Raw genomic sequence first — 16,707 nt, forward strand, 5'->3', positions numbered from 1 at the left:
CGGGCGCAAACAGCCAGCCCAAAAACGAACGCGCGGCCATGTTGAATTTCCGAGATTCTGAAAGAAGAGACAAAAGAGCGACAACTCGGTGGATTTCTGGAAACAGCGAGTATCTACCAAACTTAATGAAACTGCCGATATAACATTAAGCAACGACACAGCGAGGAAGACTTTGGGTGGATGTAGCAAAGCGAATGTAGCATCTTACTCCGACTGGGTAAATAACCATTTCTCAAGCATATCGATTAGCGTATCCGTTGATGTTAGCACGCACGAGCTAAGCTAACACTAGCATGCTAACTTGGTCGTTTGGTCAGGATGAATAAAAAAGTTTTGAACCGACAGCCACGAACCGTGAATACCCAGAAAAGGCTGCTTTGTGAACAACGCCTCTCGGTTAACCGTCTGAAAATATATCTCTACCTCACAAACGCACGTAAGACCGAACGTTTAGCCACTTGCTAACGTTAGCCAGATTGTTAGAGCCACGTTGCTATGCACAAAGTTTTTAACGCCGCTTCCAGACATGCTAATTGACTTCTTTAAAGCTAACTTTGCTGTCGATCATTGACAACGAAGTGTTCATGAAAGAGTACCCACGGATTAATGTACTCATGATTGATTTTACTGTGTATTGTGTTCAAAAAGTTAAATGTCCAGTGGCTAACTTTCAACGTAACTCAAGTTGTCGAGTTGAGCTACCAAACGCTAGTCGTTAGCATAAGTTAGCATTAGGTCAAGCTAGCTCTCACCCGTGGGATCACAACAAAGCCACACTGGCAGGTTTTTAATCGCCATTTCTTGTCAATATTAGCATTTGTCTCGGTATTTTTCACTATTTTCATATTGCTGTCATAAAGCTACCTGGGTAACGTTTTTTGTTTTACTTTTAAAACTAGTTTTGTTGTTGCTGACATTTGATGGTTTGCTGAATATGCTTTTGTGTGTTTTTTAGTTTGTTAAAGGTGTACAAATCTAAAAGTGTGTTTTTGCTCTTCTGTGATTTTGACTAACGTTAGTTTATGTTGCCGATTGTGCTTTTTATTTATTGGTTCGCTTGTTAATGCTCTAAAATTAATTGTTTGTTCCCTGGCAGGTAACCTGGATTGTTTGTTGGACTGGCAATCCCCAAAGCACTTTGCAGCCTGCCATCTCAACTGTTGCTGCAGAAGAAAAGGAAACTGGAACAAGTTAACCACAGACATTTAAAGTGGGCTGTCCATGATTTCTGGAGTGATTTTTCTGAGCCAGTATTGAGCCCCAGCAAAGACATTTGAAGACTTTCAATGTCCAAGGAACAAATTATAAGAAAAGTCTGAGACGTGACCAAGCAGATCCTATTGCTTCTTGCTTCTCGCCATTTTGAATGTATAAACCTAGCACTGGGACTTAAAAAGCCAAGCAAAGATTCCTGAAGAACACAGCGACATTTCTGGATCATCATTACAGCAAGGATCAAAGGACTCTTGACAAACTATTTGAAATAAAATAAGAGGTTATTTTGGTCACATATTTGATTTATTTATTCATATGAATGTTACTTTCTCCCTTTTTGGAGAGTGGTCTTGTAAATAGACAGAATTCATACACAGACTTCTTCTTTTCAAGAGGTCTGAACGTCAGATTGTGTACACAATACATTCTTAAGAGAGGAAAGAGAGAGAAAAAGTTTTATTTTTTCAGCTTTTAGGGTTTTTTTACACACGGGTGCATTAATCAAAACAGTTGAAAGAAAAAGACGCAAATATAAATATAACACACTGAGGGAAAATTGCCAGTCGAGACGTTGAACCCATGGCTACAGCAAGAACAGCAAACCCAGCGCCAATGATTGGATTGAATAAACCAGCAAATGGGCAGTTCAGAGGACAGACTAAGCCAGCTGGGCAACTGCCAGGACTCCTTGCACCTGCCCAACAGCCCAGCGGCCCCATGAGAATGACCGGCATTCCTCAGAGCAGTGGGGGCATCAAGTGAGACACTGGTTCCATACATTCTGTCACTTCTGCGTCGAAAGAAATTTAGATTACCGTTAGATTTTGTGTCAGTTAATCACTTCTGCAGTTTCACTACTTACATTGGAAATCAAAATGTAAATGCAAATGTAATTCTTGACAAGATGACAAAGCTTCGAATAAGTATTTCTAGCACAAGAAAGTTGAACACAAATTTTGGGAAATTCCATTACTTGTGAAGCTAAAGAAAAATTGCTAACGCCTGTAGGGGCTAGCTTCCCAGGCTCTGATTTAATATACATGAAAAACAGTTCAGGGCTTGAAGACCCTTGAGTTTGTGGTTCAGTTATTTCAAAGCTGCTCTAAAAATGTTATGTTATTTATTGAGACTTGACGATGTTAATTCTTACCCTTTACCAAGGTTTGGTGATGACTGGAAGAAATGCCTGGAGCTTCCTCCAAAAGATACCCGGATGAGAACTTCGGTAAGCTGACTTGGATTCACTGATTATAAATCATTGTCTTTTGAATTGATTTGGATTCACTAAATGTGGGGTTGGCTGCTAATGCTGTCACATCAGCAAGGACTTTAGATCCTTTTAAACGGTACTCTCCTTTTCTGCTCTTGTCTACCAGGATGTGACATCAACCAAGGGAAATGAATTTGAAGACTACTGCCTGAAGCGGGAACTTCTAATGGGGATCTTTGAAATGGGATGGGAGAAACCCTCCCCTATCCAGGTAAATAAATCAATGAGAGCTGAGTGCAATCTTGATTGTGACGTAAGCTTGATTTGTGAGACACCTTGAGGCTGCTTTAAAATCTACCAACAAGCCATTTTGACTTTTGACTCATTTATTAAATTAATTACCATTGCTTTATTTCAGTTCAGGATTCCAGTCACCAAAAATATAGTTATTCACTCTCCTAAGACATTTGGCTATACTGCTCACCAACCACTTTATCTTGCATGTAGCAATGCTACACGGGCTAGATTTGCAGCATTCTCTAACCAGCCACAGGATCCTACCACTCCAGTTTAACAACATACTTCTCAATTTAATGGGGGAGCGTATGCTTTCCCTGTTAAATCTGAACAACAGTTTGCCCAATCTTATGTGGGGCTATAGATGCTGTGTGTGAATCTTGCTCATTGTACTAATTGGACTTGTCTGTCTGCCAAAAGGAGGAAAGCATCCCCATCGCTCTGTCAGGCAGAGATATCTTGGCTCGGGCAAAGAATGGTACAGGAAAAAGTGGAGCCTACCTCATCCCTCTCCTGGAAAGAATAGACCTGAAAAAGGATTTCATCCAAGGTGAGTTTCTGCTGCCTCTGCCAGATGGTGCCATTTTTGGAACAGTTGCAATGTGACAGATATACATTTCTGAAGGGCTTATTTTTGAGTGTTGTACTTGAATATTATATTGATGTTTATGGAGTAAATATTTTAATTTCCTTGTTCAACAAGCCGTAGTCCATGACCACTGCACTGTTCTACTGCATACCCAGTTCTCTCTACTGTTGGTGAAAAGGAACTGAAATGTAGTTGTGAGCATCACTTTAATTTCCCCCATGCATCCCACCAACCCTTGCATTTCATCAGCCCTTCCCATTTTTGTCTCATTCCAGCCATAGTATTGGTGCCAACAAGAGAGTTGGCCCTACAAGTGAGCCAAATCAGCATTCAGATCAGCAAGCACCTCGGAGGGGTCAAGGTCATGGCTACCACAGGTGGCACCAACTTGAGGGATGACATCATGCGTCTTGATGAGACAGGTACTTGTCGTGCTGTTTAACGTTCAAGGAATTGAACAGGGCTGTTTCCATAAAGAAGATTGTAGATAAGTGTTCATGGGATGTTTTAAATCTTGTCACTCTGGCTCATTTGCATTTTTCTTTGAAATTGTTTTTTGCTATATTTTTTTTTTATCAAAGCCATTTTTATGTCAACAGCATTACTCCACATGCAACTGAATGACAAAACCCTTGTTGACCACAGTTAAGCATAAGCATATGGAACTGACATGCTGTTTGTACCTCCTCCCTAATAGTGCATGTAGTGATTGCTACACCGGGCAGGATACTGGACCTGATCAAGAAGGGTGTGGCAAAAGTGGAGAGGGCCCAAATGATAGTGATGGATGAGGTGGGTTTGACTCTTAATCTCAGAATCCACTTTTCAATATGGTTGACTGTGTTTTTAACATGCCTTACTTTTAATATCTCTTCAGGCAGATAAACTGCTGTCCCAGGACTTTGTGGTCATAATCGAAGACATTATCAGCTTCTTTCCAAAGGAACGTCAGATCCTGCTTTACTCTGCCACTTTCCCCATCAGTGTGCAAAAATTCATGGTGAGAACTTAAAACAGCAATTTGATTCTCTGAAGAGGTGAAAATTATGAATCTTGTTTGCACTTCATGATACACTTTGAATGTCTTGTCCAGAGCAAGCACCTGAAGAAGCCTTATGAGATCAACCTGATGGAGGAGCTGACATTGAAGGGCATCACTCAGTACTATGCCTATGTGACTGAAAGACAAAAGGTCCACTGTCTCAACACACTCTTTTCGAGGGTGAGTGTTCAGTGCCTACCAGTTGCACACTGAGAGCCTTAAAAACTGCACCATTTTAGGGATTAACTCTATACCTGGCTGCCCTCTCTGGTTAAGTGATTTTATTCATACACTATTGATTTGAGTTTGACACCAAAAAAGTACAGAATCATCATAAAAAGATGGCTCTGTAAAACTGCACATATTGTGATTTTTAGTGATAGGACTCTATCATATTGCTAACAGTTGCAAAGTATTCTCTTTGAGAGAGATTGTCTGTTATATTAAGGCAATGATTACATACAATATAAATAAAACTCGATTTAAAAATCAAAGACAACAGAATAAGAAAAGTAGATCCACATGCAGTATATTCAGGCAAAGAACCAAGGATGTGCATGTGGCCTGCAAGCTGCCGTCTGGTCACCCTAGCATAAACTGTAGCTTTGGTAGACCCATAGGATGCCTGAGACGAAGCATAAAAAATGTATTATTCCTGAAGGCATCAATAATCATAAATCTATATCTTTCTATTACAGCTTCAGATCAATCAGTCGATCATCTTCTGTAACTCCACCCAGAGGGTTGAGCTACTGGCCAAGAAAATCACCCAACTGGGCTATTCTTGCTTCTACATTCATGCAAAGATGATGCAGGAATACAGGAACCGCGTGTTCCACGACTTCAGGAATGGATTGTGCAGAAACCTGGTCTGCACAGGTGAGTGAAGAGGGTTGTGCATTTTAGAAAATGAAGTGGAAATTTAAATCATGCGTGGCCAGCCGGTTTAACATTGTTTATAATTTTCGTAGATCTTTTCACAAGGGGAATCGACATCCAGGCTGTGAATGTGGTCATCAATTTTGACTTCCCCAAAAGCGCAGAGACCTACCTGCACCGCATCGGCAGATCAGGTGAGACTTAAAACAATAACTTTAGGTTACAGCTACCATATCAAGGTCGACTTCATGACAGTACTTAATACCTGCGTTATGTCTCTTCTTCCTCAGGGCGTTTTGGTCACCTGGGTCTGGCCATCAATCTGATAACCTCAGATGACCGCTACAACCTGAAGAACATCGAGGATCAACTGGTCACTGAAATCAAGCCCATCCCCGGCAGCATCGACAAGAGCCTGTATGTGGCAGAGTTTCACTCTGTTGACCCAGATGATGATGATGATGATGGCGGCATCGAAGATGGAGCCAAAATCAAGGAACTGTGAACAGTCTGAATGAATGGTCAGTTCTTCAAACAGCTCAAACAGCCATGACTGAAAATAAACTATTAAGATTAAGTGTTTTGGTAAACTCAATTAAACCATCTTTATTGTTGGTCACATCTTCTTTAGAGCAGGAGGTTTCTTTACTCTTCTTAACACCCGGTCTACACAGGTCACTACAGCTGCAATGATTTGTCGATTTTAAAATGAAAATGACTGCCAGCTGTTTAGATGATAATAATAAATCGTTTCAGTCATTTTTCACACAAATATATAAAACGTTTGCTTGTTTCAACATATAAAATGTAATGATTTACTGCTTTTTTGTCAGTCATGATAATAGATGTAGAGTCTTTGGGTTATAGACTGTTGGTTGGACAAAATAAGCTATTTGAAGACTTCCCTTTTGTGCTCTGGGAAATTGTTATGAGCATTTTTTACAAGTTCTTGACTAACAGAAGAAGGGGCGAGTTCTAGTTATTTAGCTGACCCAGCTTTATATTGCCAGTCCAGGAACTGCCTAGTGCGTTTTATGCTCATGAACATTCACTAGAAATATATAGGTTACAAGTTCATTATGTGGTACAAAGGTGAATAGTTGAAATTATAAAATTTAAGACAAACTGTTTTCACTACTCGGTTCTGACAGTGTTTGTGTGTGTATATGAATCAGAGCATTAAGTTTGTACTCAGTGTATTCATAACGCTGGTCTTGGGACTCCTGCTTGAAGGAGAGCAAATACTAGCAACCTTGCTAATGGATAATATCCTCTTTCATCAAGCAGATTAACTTAAGTTTCAAGGATTTAAGGGTGAAGGGTTAACCGTTGTCCTTGGGCTGCACAACAGCAGTCAACATAGATTTGTACAGAGCTGATCAGCACAAACAACCAGCTGTCTCCTGTGGGTTTGGTAAAGCTGTGACTCATTCACATGGTGGTGATTAGAAAGTCTAACTTGGCCTTTCTGGTTTGTTTTTCAGGTGAAACATGGCGCCTGGCATTCGTCACACAATACTTTTGATGCATCACACAAGATTCCAAGTGGAAATTTCTGTTCCCCACTTTGCCACCAAAATGGTCTAATTGAGATATCTTGTCATTTCCAGTTTGAGTTAAAGCGATCTCCAGTTCTGTCCGTGCATATGCTACTAAACTGCTATCTTCTCAACTGAAAATTACACTTACTAATATACTACTAATCAGCTTTACTTTCTGCCATGCTGCCAGAGATGGTCTTGTACATGTGGTATGGGCTACTGGTGAAACTATCATTTAACTCAGCAACTCTCAAAAGATGTATACTGTGATTAATGATTTTTGTACTACGCTGTTGGAATGATATGTGAAACCAAAGGTAGACTTGGAGGAAAAAGCCCGACTCATGTCCTTGCTCTGCAGATGACCTTAATATGGCCATGGTCACATCCTGTTAAAATGCCTTTTTAAGCAGATGCTTTAACAAAAAGAAAATCTACATTCAGTTGCTACTTTATTAGATACACCATTTTAATACTGGATCATAATACCTGGAGTTTTGGGGGGATTCAACAAGGTCCAGGAAACATTCCTTAGAGAGGCTGGTTTATGTTGACATGATAATGTCCTGCAGTTGCTGCTGATTTTGTTAAATCTCGTCTGAAATATTTTCTGTTGGATTGAGATCTGGTGACATGGTCGCCAACAAAAAGACTCTCGCATTTAAATAATCATCAGTTCGTACTAAATGGCCCAAAGTGTGCCAAAAAGATATTAATACCTTTACACTGCCACCACCAGCCTGAAATGTTGATGGATTCATGTTGTTTACACCCAATTCTGACCATACGATCTGTGAGAATCAAGATTTGCAAGACTAGGCTACATTTTTCCAATTTTCGGCTGTTAAGTCTTGGTGAGCCTGTCTCACCAGCCTCAGTTTTTCCATCTGCTGTTCAAGTGGTTATTTGTTACTGTTGCCTTCCCACTGCTCGAACAATCATTCCACAGTTGTAAGTCACTTGGGTCACATTTCTTCCCAATTCTGATGTTTGACCATTTCTGCATGGTTTTTATGCATTAAGTGGCTGTTTTATTTTTATTTTTTTTAGCTTTGGCTGTCAATTCTGTTTTCCCACCAAATTAAAATCCTTCAAAAGGGAACCAAAGTCGGAAGAGTAGACAAAGAGTTAAGTCAGAATATGAATGGCTTCAGACACCAAAATGACCAAGAGGGCTGCTGTGGTGCTCCAGCACAGATCACCAGAAACAGTGTTGCTGATAATGAACTTGCTAGTCTTTTTTGTATTAAAGTGTTTACTGCGGAAATAAGATATTTAAAGATGACAGTGTAATGTCAGTGACACTGTAGTGCATTTTCTGAAAGCACTGTTTGATATTGACATCAAGTCCGTATTTCTTGTTCCCTTTAAAGCCATAGCAAGCCAGGTCAGGTCAGGTCTTGAGGTTGTCGGTAATTAACATGACAGGATGAGCGGGGCGTTGGTTAGCATTACCTCAAACTGATCAACTTGTTCAGTCATGTTAATGTAGTTTCTGTGTCGCTGCTTCCCTCCAAAGTGCCTTAGTCTAACGTCAAACCTCTACATTGCCCAGGCTCTTGTCCCAACTTTGTGTTGTACTTAAAAATGGCACCCAATTAACCTTTTAGTTATTCAGTTGTGAAAGAACAGTGACAGTCTGAGATGTGAAGTTTTCCTCGTTTGTAACGGATGCATTTGTCTTACGAGATATTGTAAGTATGACCAGCTACAACTGCTCCTGGTCTCTGAATGTATTACAGCCTTGGTGTACTTGTCTGACCACAATGTCAGAAAAGATGTATGGCTCGAAGTTCAAGTATAACACATTACATAACTGCCATGCACCAGCAGAGAAGGGACCATTCAGTGTGCCCTCTTCTAAAGCATCTGAAGTAGTCGTTAGCCTGAACTTTCTTCATGTCTGACTCTGGAGCACCCTTTTTGATGATAGATTTTGGTTCCCCAATTATTTGGCCTCATTACAGGCGACACTTGAATGAATACATGTCATGTGATAGAAAAAAAAAATTGAACATTTTCTGAGTGGGTTTGTAAGCTGGGACCATTTTGTCACATCACTGCATTCTGGAGAAAGAAATACACTCATGACTTGATGACCAGGTTCTTTAAGTAGAAAGACAGACAGGCAAGAATTTTCTGTTAAGTGTGTCAATGCCAGCGCCTCAAACAAAATAAAGTCCAAATGACTTACTTCTGTGTTTTTTAATGTGTACATTTAGTAGGTAAAAGGTGACCCAATTGGAATTACTCATACACTGGTGCAGCTAAGGGTATTAGTCAGTGTAACAGTTGTGCCCTTTTTAGTTGGGGGTCATGTTTTGGGTTTAGGTTTTCCACCTAATTCAAATCCAGTTGACTTAATGTTATTGCTTGGTGAGACAGGAAACGGTTTGAAACCACTAATATTGCAGTTCTTATTTGCATGAAATTTAACATAGCATCTTATGAAGTATACTGGGGGTTTTGAAGATCTGGGACTGGGCCTCCCCTCTGACAAAGATCGGGAAAACATACCCTTTCATCTTCCCATAAATTACATTTAAATGTTCTCAGTTCCTGGATACGTCATTTGATCCAATAGACACTATTTTTGTGTGCCTAGATTATTACAGAATATTGCTGTTGAACGTAACGTCAGATTACACCAAATACATACAAAGGTCTGTTCTGAGGCTTTTAACAGTTTCTGTGAAAGTGAGAAAAGCAGTGGAATTCCCCCAAACTACTGCATCTCTAAACTATCCCATTAACTAATAATATAACCCAGGGCATTTCAAGTTAGCCACAGTTGGGGTCCTGTGGGGTTAGTCTATATAATGACGCCATAGTGAATGGTGTGTGACAACATTTTGCATTGCAACACAGACAAATCTGAGCACCAATATATTATTGGTCAGAGTAGCCACAACAAACTACAGTCAAAAACAGTAAGGCGATGAAGAGAGAGAGAAAAATGCCCCAGACTCCCTTATAAAATCTGTCAATTTTATGAGTTGTTCAGTTAGGAGAAACTTTATAAACTTTGTGAAGCGCTGTTTCTTACAAATTCTTAATTATCTGGGCCTTCTTGTAAATTCGGCATATGCCACAGCCTCGTCCCCGCATCCATGATATTAACTAGTGTAATATTTGTTTTCACTTCCATTCACTGAGCTTGGTGACCTGACTCCCAGTTTGAAAACCTCTAAATTATACCATTTGTTTAATCCAGTTGGTATAAATGGCCCTTCTCAGCTTTTAAATGGCCACAGAATGCACACGCATACTAAGCTTAATGTATATAATACATGTATATAATTTTAAAGGTATAATCACACGCTCCGGCCCCTGAAACAGGTGTACCCTTGGAATGTCATTCAGTAGGAGATTGAATGAAACGAACGGTAAGCGAATGAACCCCGTCACACGTCATCAGCAGCGGGACGTCCCAGCAGGTAATTCCAGCCAATGGCGTTTAAAGTTCGATGTACATTAGCCAATCCGCGAGCGTCTCACTGGAAGTAGGCGGGCGGTTGTCAAACTACGGTCACGGACGTTGTCGTGAACTTTACCGGTGTTGAACTACCCCTGGACCCAAACCGTAAACGTGAGTACCTAAACCATCATATTGCATGAGTACTTTTATAAGAAAAGGATAGTTGATGGTGTCAGTTCCTCTTTCGTCGTATTTATGATCACCGTGTTTTCCATATAACGACCAGAAGATCTCGTGGTCGACTCCACATGGCTACCTAGCCACCCAGCTAACCAACCAACCAACCAACCTACCCTGCTAGCTTCCATTAGCCCCAGGTTTAATAACGTTACCGCTGGCGCATAGTTGTGCCGGCTTCTGGCTAATTTCCAGGAGCAGCAAAACACAAGTTGCAGTTCAGTATATCTGGTGGCTGCCTGCTTGTATTGTTATGTGTTATATATGTCGAGAGTCTGACTACACTGGGCCTTAGCTACAACCAACCTACTGTTACTGTCAGGACAGTAGGACAGATCACTCACTGTAGCTAGCTAAGATACTGGTAGCTTAGCTGAATGCTTGCGAGTAAGCTAACTGAGCCCAAGTGCATTAGATATACCGTTTGAAAAGTAGGCATTTCTATGCTAAGTTTAACACTAATGCCCTTCTATCAGACCTTGCAAGTCATGCAAGTCGTTGTGTGTTAAATGACACCTCCAATTTTGACGTGCGCCTCTTCAGAGACTCGTTAAACAACCAGTAGCCCGCAGCAGTTTGATTATATCGCATTGCTATAATTAATTACGTAAATGAATTATTCATCCACTGACATTCATCTCTTTCTTAGTCTGTTACAGGCTCAGAGTATGGGCAGTGTGTTGGCTGCCGCCTCCCCCAGTCCTGCCCCAGCTGCGGCTGGAGGTAGTCAAGGGGTCCCAGGGTTGGTGTCTGTCCCTCCAGGGTTCACTATGCCCTCAGTGTCTTCCGTCCCTCCAGCATCTGGATCAGACACAGCAGATTCAGAATCCTCGCTCCCAAACCCAGGCACATATGAGGAGTGCCACCGCAAATGTAAAGGTAAGGAAATTTGTTAAATTACTTGATGCACATCTCTGACAATTCACCACCGATGTAGTTCATTCTTCACGTGTTCAACTCTCATGCAATAGCCATGGTATTGTAATAACCATGTAATTATTTTTATGATGGCATGTGATTAAATAACTGTCAAAAGTTGAGTTACATGGATCTCTTTTGTTGCCCTTTTGTTACAGAGGTGTTCCCTCTGCAGATGGAAGGGGTACGGTTAGTGGTCAACAAAGGCCTGAGTAACCACTTCCAGGTCAGCCATACTGTAACCCTCAGTACCATTGGTGAATCTGGTTATCGGTTTGGTTCCACCTACGTAGGCAGTAAACAGACTGGACCAGCAGAGGTAATGATCATTTTCGTATCACTTTAACAAACTCCTAAACTGAAGTTGACATTTTTGACCTTCGGGTTGTAAATCTTCTTGATCATGGTAGAAGTCTGAATATTTTCTGTTTTTGTATGTATCTGCATTTAAGAGGAATGGGGAGAAGGAAAGAAGGCATTACGCAGATATAAAACATTTCTACATGACTAATGCATGTGAAGGAGCAGGAAAAAAGAAAGGATACAGTATTACACTTCTCATTGGCGATAGTTAGTTCAGCTAGACTATTTTGAATTATCTGTTTTGTGTTCATCAAGGTTCAAAACTGAAAAACATACTTCAGTTTTATGCTTTGCCCACAAGGTGCACACACGCAACTGATGAATACAACTCAACAACATTTACACTGATAGTCGGGAAGCGTTGTAGCCCAAAGCTCTTAGCTTCTTTTTAATACAAATGTTAAGTTTTCAAATGTTATCTACATGAATTGAAAGCTGAATAAAGTGTGTTTTGTTCCCCCTAGTCATTCCCAGTAATGGTTGGAGATATGGACAATACTGGCAGTCTGAATGCTCAGATCATCCACCAGCTTACGTCTGCTGTACGCTCCAAAATAGCCATCCAAGTAAGTAGATATGTAGACGGAACAGCCTTTCAGATGTTTTTTTGTTTTTCAGCTTTCACAGTAAGTGTCACTGACACTGTTGTTGTTTAATTTTTTAAAGTTTCTTATTCTACTTTTTGTGTGTTGCAGACTCAGCAGCACAAGTTTGTGAATTGGCAGTGTGACCTGGAGTATCGTGGTGAAGACTTCACCTCCGCTGTTACGTTCGGAAATCCAGACGTACTTGTTGGATCTGGTATGATTATTTTCACAAAACTGTCATTGATGGTTTTGTTTAGCATGTGACTAAATCCTCATAACAAGTGTAGCAAATGGCTGAGAGTAACAACAGTAGTGGAATATAACGATTGTTTACAGCTGGGTGGTCTGTTTAATATTAGTATCACAATGTTAATAAGTGGGGATATCTGGATGAATTTTTGGCCCTGTTCCAAGCCCTTTTATAATATAGAGTATTTGTTGATCCTGAGTCCAATCTGGAACAAAAGGCCTACCTTAATGTTGGTTGAATATTTATGTCGCACATTGAAATAAAAGCTCTAGCTCCACTAAATCTGACAAACGTTATTTTTCACAAGCAGCTTGAAAAATATTAAGTTTGTAAGCTTAAATTACTGATATTGAATGAAAATTTAACTGGGAGAATACAATTCCTGAAACTGATGTGATGTAATCAACTAGAGAGACGATGTATCACTCTGTTGGAGTTGTTGGAACTACAGAAACGATGTGGTTGTACTGTAGTGTTACATTGTGATGATTTTTCCCTCTCAACCATCTTTGGCTGAGTACAAACCGCCTGCAGAGAAGGCTTAAACCTGACAGCTTCACTTTGGCTTGATGTTAAGTTACACGCGGACTTAGTTAATTAGCAACAGGTGATACGACCAGCTATCAGCAATGTTTGTCATTTTAACCGTTGACGGCTACGGTCAGTGTCGGCTGACAAAGAGAAGCAGCAACCTGAATGTTTGGTACACTGTTACACTTTGCTAATAAGAGAGAGACGGTAAAGATTCGTTAGTGTCGGAGGTGAGCAACACTCATGTGTAGTGAAATGCTGGGTGTGTAGGCACTGGTTGTTGTAAAGGATGGCACACAGCAGAACTAGCAGGCTGAGGTGGACAAGAAGGAGAGTGACTTTATTTTAAGCCAACACTGATCCATTAAAATGTGTTTGTCTGCCATCAATATACTGTGAGTCACATTATGGGAAATTCTGTTCAAGGCTTACATCAGTAAAGGCAGATGTAGCCCTATGTTGGACATTAACATCAAAAGGAAGGGATATGATAAGCTGATTAGACTGTATATATAATGGAAGCTCTTTTACCACTTTCCCTCAGGCATTTTGGTGACCCATTATCTCCAGTCTATCACACCAGCACTGGCTCTGGGTGGTGAGCTTGTGTACCACAGGAGACCAGGGGAGGAAGGAACAGTCACCTCCCTCTTGGGCAGGTACACAGGTAAAATCCACATGCTTAAATTCAGACTTTACACACTTGTTTTGTTCACTTTGTAATAAGATATGTACCCATCAATTGCTCATTTATTGTCAAACATATTTTGATTCCCTTTTCTGAGACAAAGTGGTTCCTTATTCCATCTTACTGTTTTGTTATCTGTGTGGCAGGTGACAACTACGTAGCTACATTGACTTTGGGAGGAGCAGGAGCTCATGCTACATACTATCACAAAGCCAATGATCAGGTACATAACATTAGTAACAGTGTGTGTGGATGCATTTCTGTGGTTTTGGTACAAATACAGCTGAACTTTGGGAGGAAGAAGTGAGAGAGGCCTGTGGACTGTGTCCCCCCTCTTTTATATGGACAGAAGAAAAGTAACAGCGACAACAAAATTCTTTCCATGTTTATATTGGCAGGGTCTCGAAGAAATGTGAATTTGTCCTTTTAACTTCTGTGTTTTATTACAGTTGCAGATAGGAGTTGAGTTTGAAGCCAGCACGAGGATGCAAGAGACCACAACTTCCTTCGGTTACCAGTTGGACCTTCCCAAAGCTAACTTGCTCTTTAAAGGTAAATAAATGCAGCTGCATGAATTAAGCAGAGGTGGAAAGTAACGTATTACATTTACTCCAGTACTGCAGCTCAGGTACTTCACTTGAGTGATTCCATGTTGTGCTCCTTTTATACTTCAAGTCCACCACATGTCAGAGGGAAATTTATACTTTTCACTTCAGTAGATTTATTTGAGAGCTTCAGTTACTTTTCAGATTTAAGATGACTAATAAAAACAACCAACCAATACATTTTGATATATTAGCACTTTATAAAGCATAAATTATCTCCACCTTTACTGTCATGATCATTTATATTGACACATGAATGCATTATAATTATAATCCAGTGACATAATGTATATTGTACTGTCAGTTACGGTACTTGAAGTGTATTTTGATGCTAATACTTGATGTAAATAAGTGAAATTTTTAATGCAGTAGTATTACATGTTACAAAATATTTATATACTGTGGTATTGATATTGATTTAGTACTAATTCTGCCACTGAAATAAAGTGACTATTTATTTGCACATTAAATTAACGTAATTATTTTCTTAAATGGAATTTAAAGTTTTCATCTTTCCTCTCCGCAGGTACCGTTGACAGTAATTGGGTGGTCGGGGCAACCCTTGAAAAGAAACTGCTGCCGCTGCCTCTCACACTGGCCTTAGGGGCTTTCCTCAACCATCGCAAGAACAAGTTCCAGTGTGGCTTCGGTGTCACCATCGGCTAGAGGTGCGGGCGCTGCCTGGAGTGAGCTCGCAGGCCACAGCTTGGACCGGCACAGAGACACACAGGAACCTGGACTAAGTTTTAGAAATTGGATTCAGAGACTCTCTTACAACTGTGATTTCTGGGGCAGACAGAGAGACAATGACAACTACCAAGGAGCCAGGACTGGCCAAGCCATGCCTACATTCTGTAGCACAAATGTCTTTCCTTTATGGTGTATTGGATATACCCAGAGGCTAGAGGGATGTATATCAGAGGGCATCAGTGATGCATGAGATCATGTGATGTGAAAATCAAAGTAAGTGGTTAGAATTAATATATGGTGATCATGTATGATGGATTGAAATAAATGTGATTACTTTTTGTAAAACTGGATGTTGTTATTACTTACAGAGGAAGAGTGTGCAGAGTTTGGACACAGTTTATTAAGTATAGACGAGTCCAATGTGACCCATACAATCATGCTACTTTTGTGAAGCTTGTAATGGGCAGTCTTAATTGAAACTGTCAGAAAGATGCTGATTTAACAGATATATTTATACCCAGCACACATAATTACACATTCACACCACTATTTAAAGCTGCTTTAATTAATATTTCCTTTCACTAACAATGGGTGAAATTCATTTCTTTAAGGAAATCAACATGAAATTACTTTATTTAAGATTATTATCTTTAATAATATAATATTTATTAATATATAATTGTCACAAGATAAGGGCATTGTGAACTCAAGTTATATAAGAATAAGATCTTTTGCTCTGCTCAACAGCCTTGACCAAAAAACAACCAAAGAACTAACAGAACAATGGCCAAGCGTCATGGAGGAGAAAACACCCACAAATTAAATTAATATAAATGCTACTTTAGTCCGGTGGTTCCCAACTTAAGGGTCAGGGCCACTCGAAAGTGTCACCAGATAAATCTGAGGGATCGTGAGATGATAATGGGAGAGGAAAGAAGCAGAAACAATCATTTGTATTCAATTATTTATTTTACTTTTCTCAAACCTTTTTTGCCTTTCTGTTAAATGTTTGATAGCTTTACCTTCAACAGTTATTTAAAAGAAGCCACTGAAGAAGTCCAGAGGGAAAATCAACTCATAAGTATCTGAAACATAACAAAATGCTTGGAAACAACCCATTTAATATTGAAAAAACTGTACTTTAAATTAATCTACTCCGTACTCTTCACTACTGGGAGAAAGTAAGGATTTTCAGTACTTATTTTCCACCGTCACGTTGCAAAGAAATCCATTTAGAAATCCAATTACCATGGACTGTCATATGTACGTCAGTCTGATCATCTTGCTTCAGGGTGTGTCATGGAGGGGATTCACTTAAGTGGCTGCTGTTGGCTTTACATTACATCCTCAAACGACGTAGTTTATTACAGCCCTGGAGGCTCAAACAGTCGTGTGGAGGAACACAGAGATCTCTGCTTGCTTTGGCTTCTTATTTAGACAGTGGTGACTCAGTGTTTGTCACGTTGAAATGCATTTCGTCAGTGGATGATTCTCTTCAGGTGGTGTTTGTGTCAAGAGACTGGAGCTACGAGGTTGTTGGGGCAATGTCCTGTCATTTCTGCTTGTGAACGTCTGTCTCCTACATGCCTGTGCACAATACTTTCATTGGCGTGAGGCTGTGAGATTCTTTGGTGGGTGACACATTTT

The 16,707-nt window shown here is 40.1% G+C and overlaps 2 protein-coding genes across 3 annotated transcripts; both read left to right on the top strand.

The window, feature by feature from the left end:
• The first annotated feature begins 51 nt into the window (after positions 1-51).
• Positions 52-8,966, top strand: ddx61 (DEAD (Asp-Glu-Ala-Asp) box helicase 61). Its single transcript, XM_073485098.1, has 13 exons — positions 52-217; positions 1,097-1,973; positions 2,377-2,440; positions 2,592-2,696; positions 3,143-3,272; positions 3,587-3,733; positions 4,009-4,103; positions 4,189-4,311; positions 4,405-4,533; positions 5,052-5,232; positions 5,325-5,426; positions 5,523-5,753; positions 6,717-8,966. The coding sequence occupies exons 2-12, from the start codon at positions 1,795-1,797 to the stop codon at positions 5,735-5,737; spliced, it is 1,470 nt and encodes a 489-aa protein (XP_073341199.1). The 5' UTR covers positions 52-217; positions 1,097-1,794; the 3' UTR covers positions 5,738-5,753; positions 6,717-8,966.
• Positions 8,967-10,289: 1,323 nt separating this feature from the next.
• Positions 10,290-15,405, top strand: tomm40 (translocase of outer mitochondrial membrane 40 homolog (yeast)). 2 transcript variants are annotated; one of them, XM_073485314.1, is made up of 9 exons: positions 10,290-10,362; positions 11,078-11,307; positions 11,505-11,665; positions 12,174-12,275; positions 12,405-12,510; positions 13,622-13,744; positions 13,912-13,988; positions 14,215-14,317; positions 14,897-15,405. In XM_073485314.1, exons 2-9 carry the CDS (start codon positions 11,097-11,099, stop codon positions 15,034-15,036), a joined length of 1,023 nt encoding a protein of 340 aa, XP_073341415.1. In that variant the 5' UTR covers positions 10,290-10,362; positions 11,078-11,096; the 3' UTR covers positions 15,037-15,405. The 2 variants fall into 2 exon arrangements, with proteins under 2 accessions (XP_073341415.1, XP_073341417.1); XM_073485316.1 differs by lacking the exon at positions 10,290-10,362 and adding an exon at positions 10,503-10,568 and having other exon boundaries at positions 14,897-15,301.
• The last annotated feature ends 1,302 nt before the right edge of the window (positions 15,406-16,707 follow it).

The sequence above is a fragment of the Pagrus major genome, chromosome 17 (assembly GCF_040436345.1).
Source record: "Pagrus major chromosome 17, Pma_NU_1.0".
Lineage (NCBI taxonomy): Eukaryota > Metazoa > Chordata > Actinopteri > Spariformes > Sparidae > Pagrus > Pagrus major.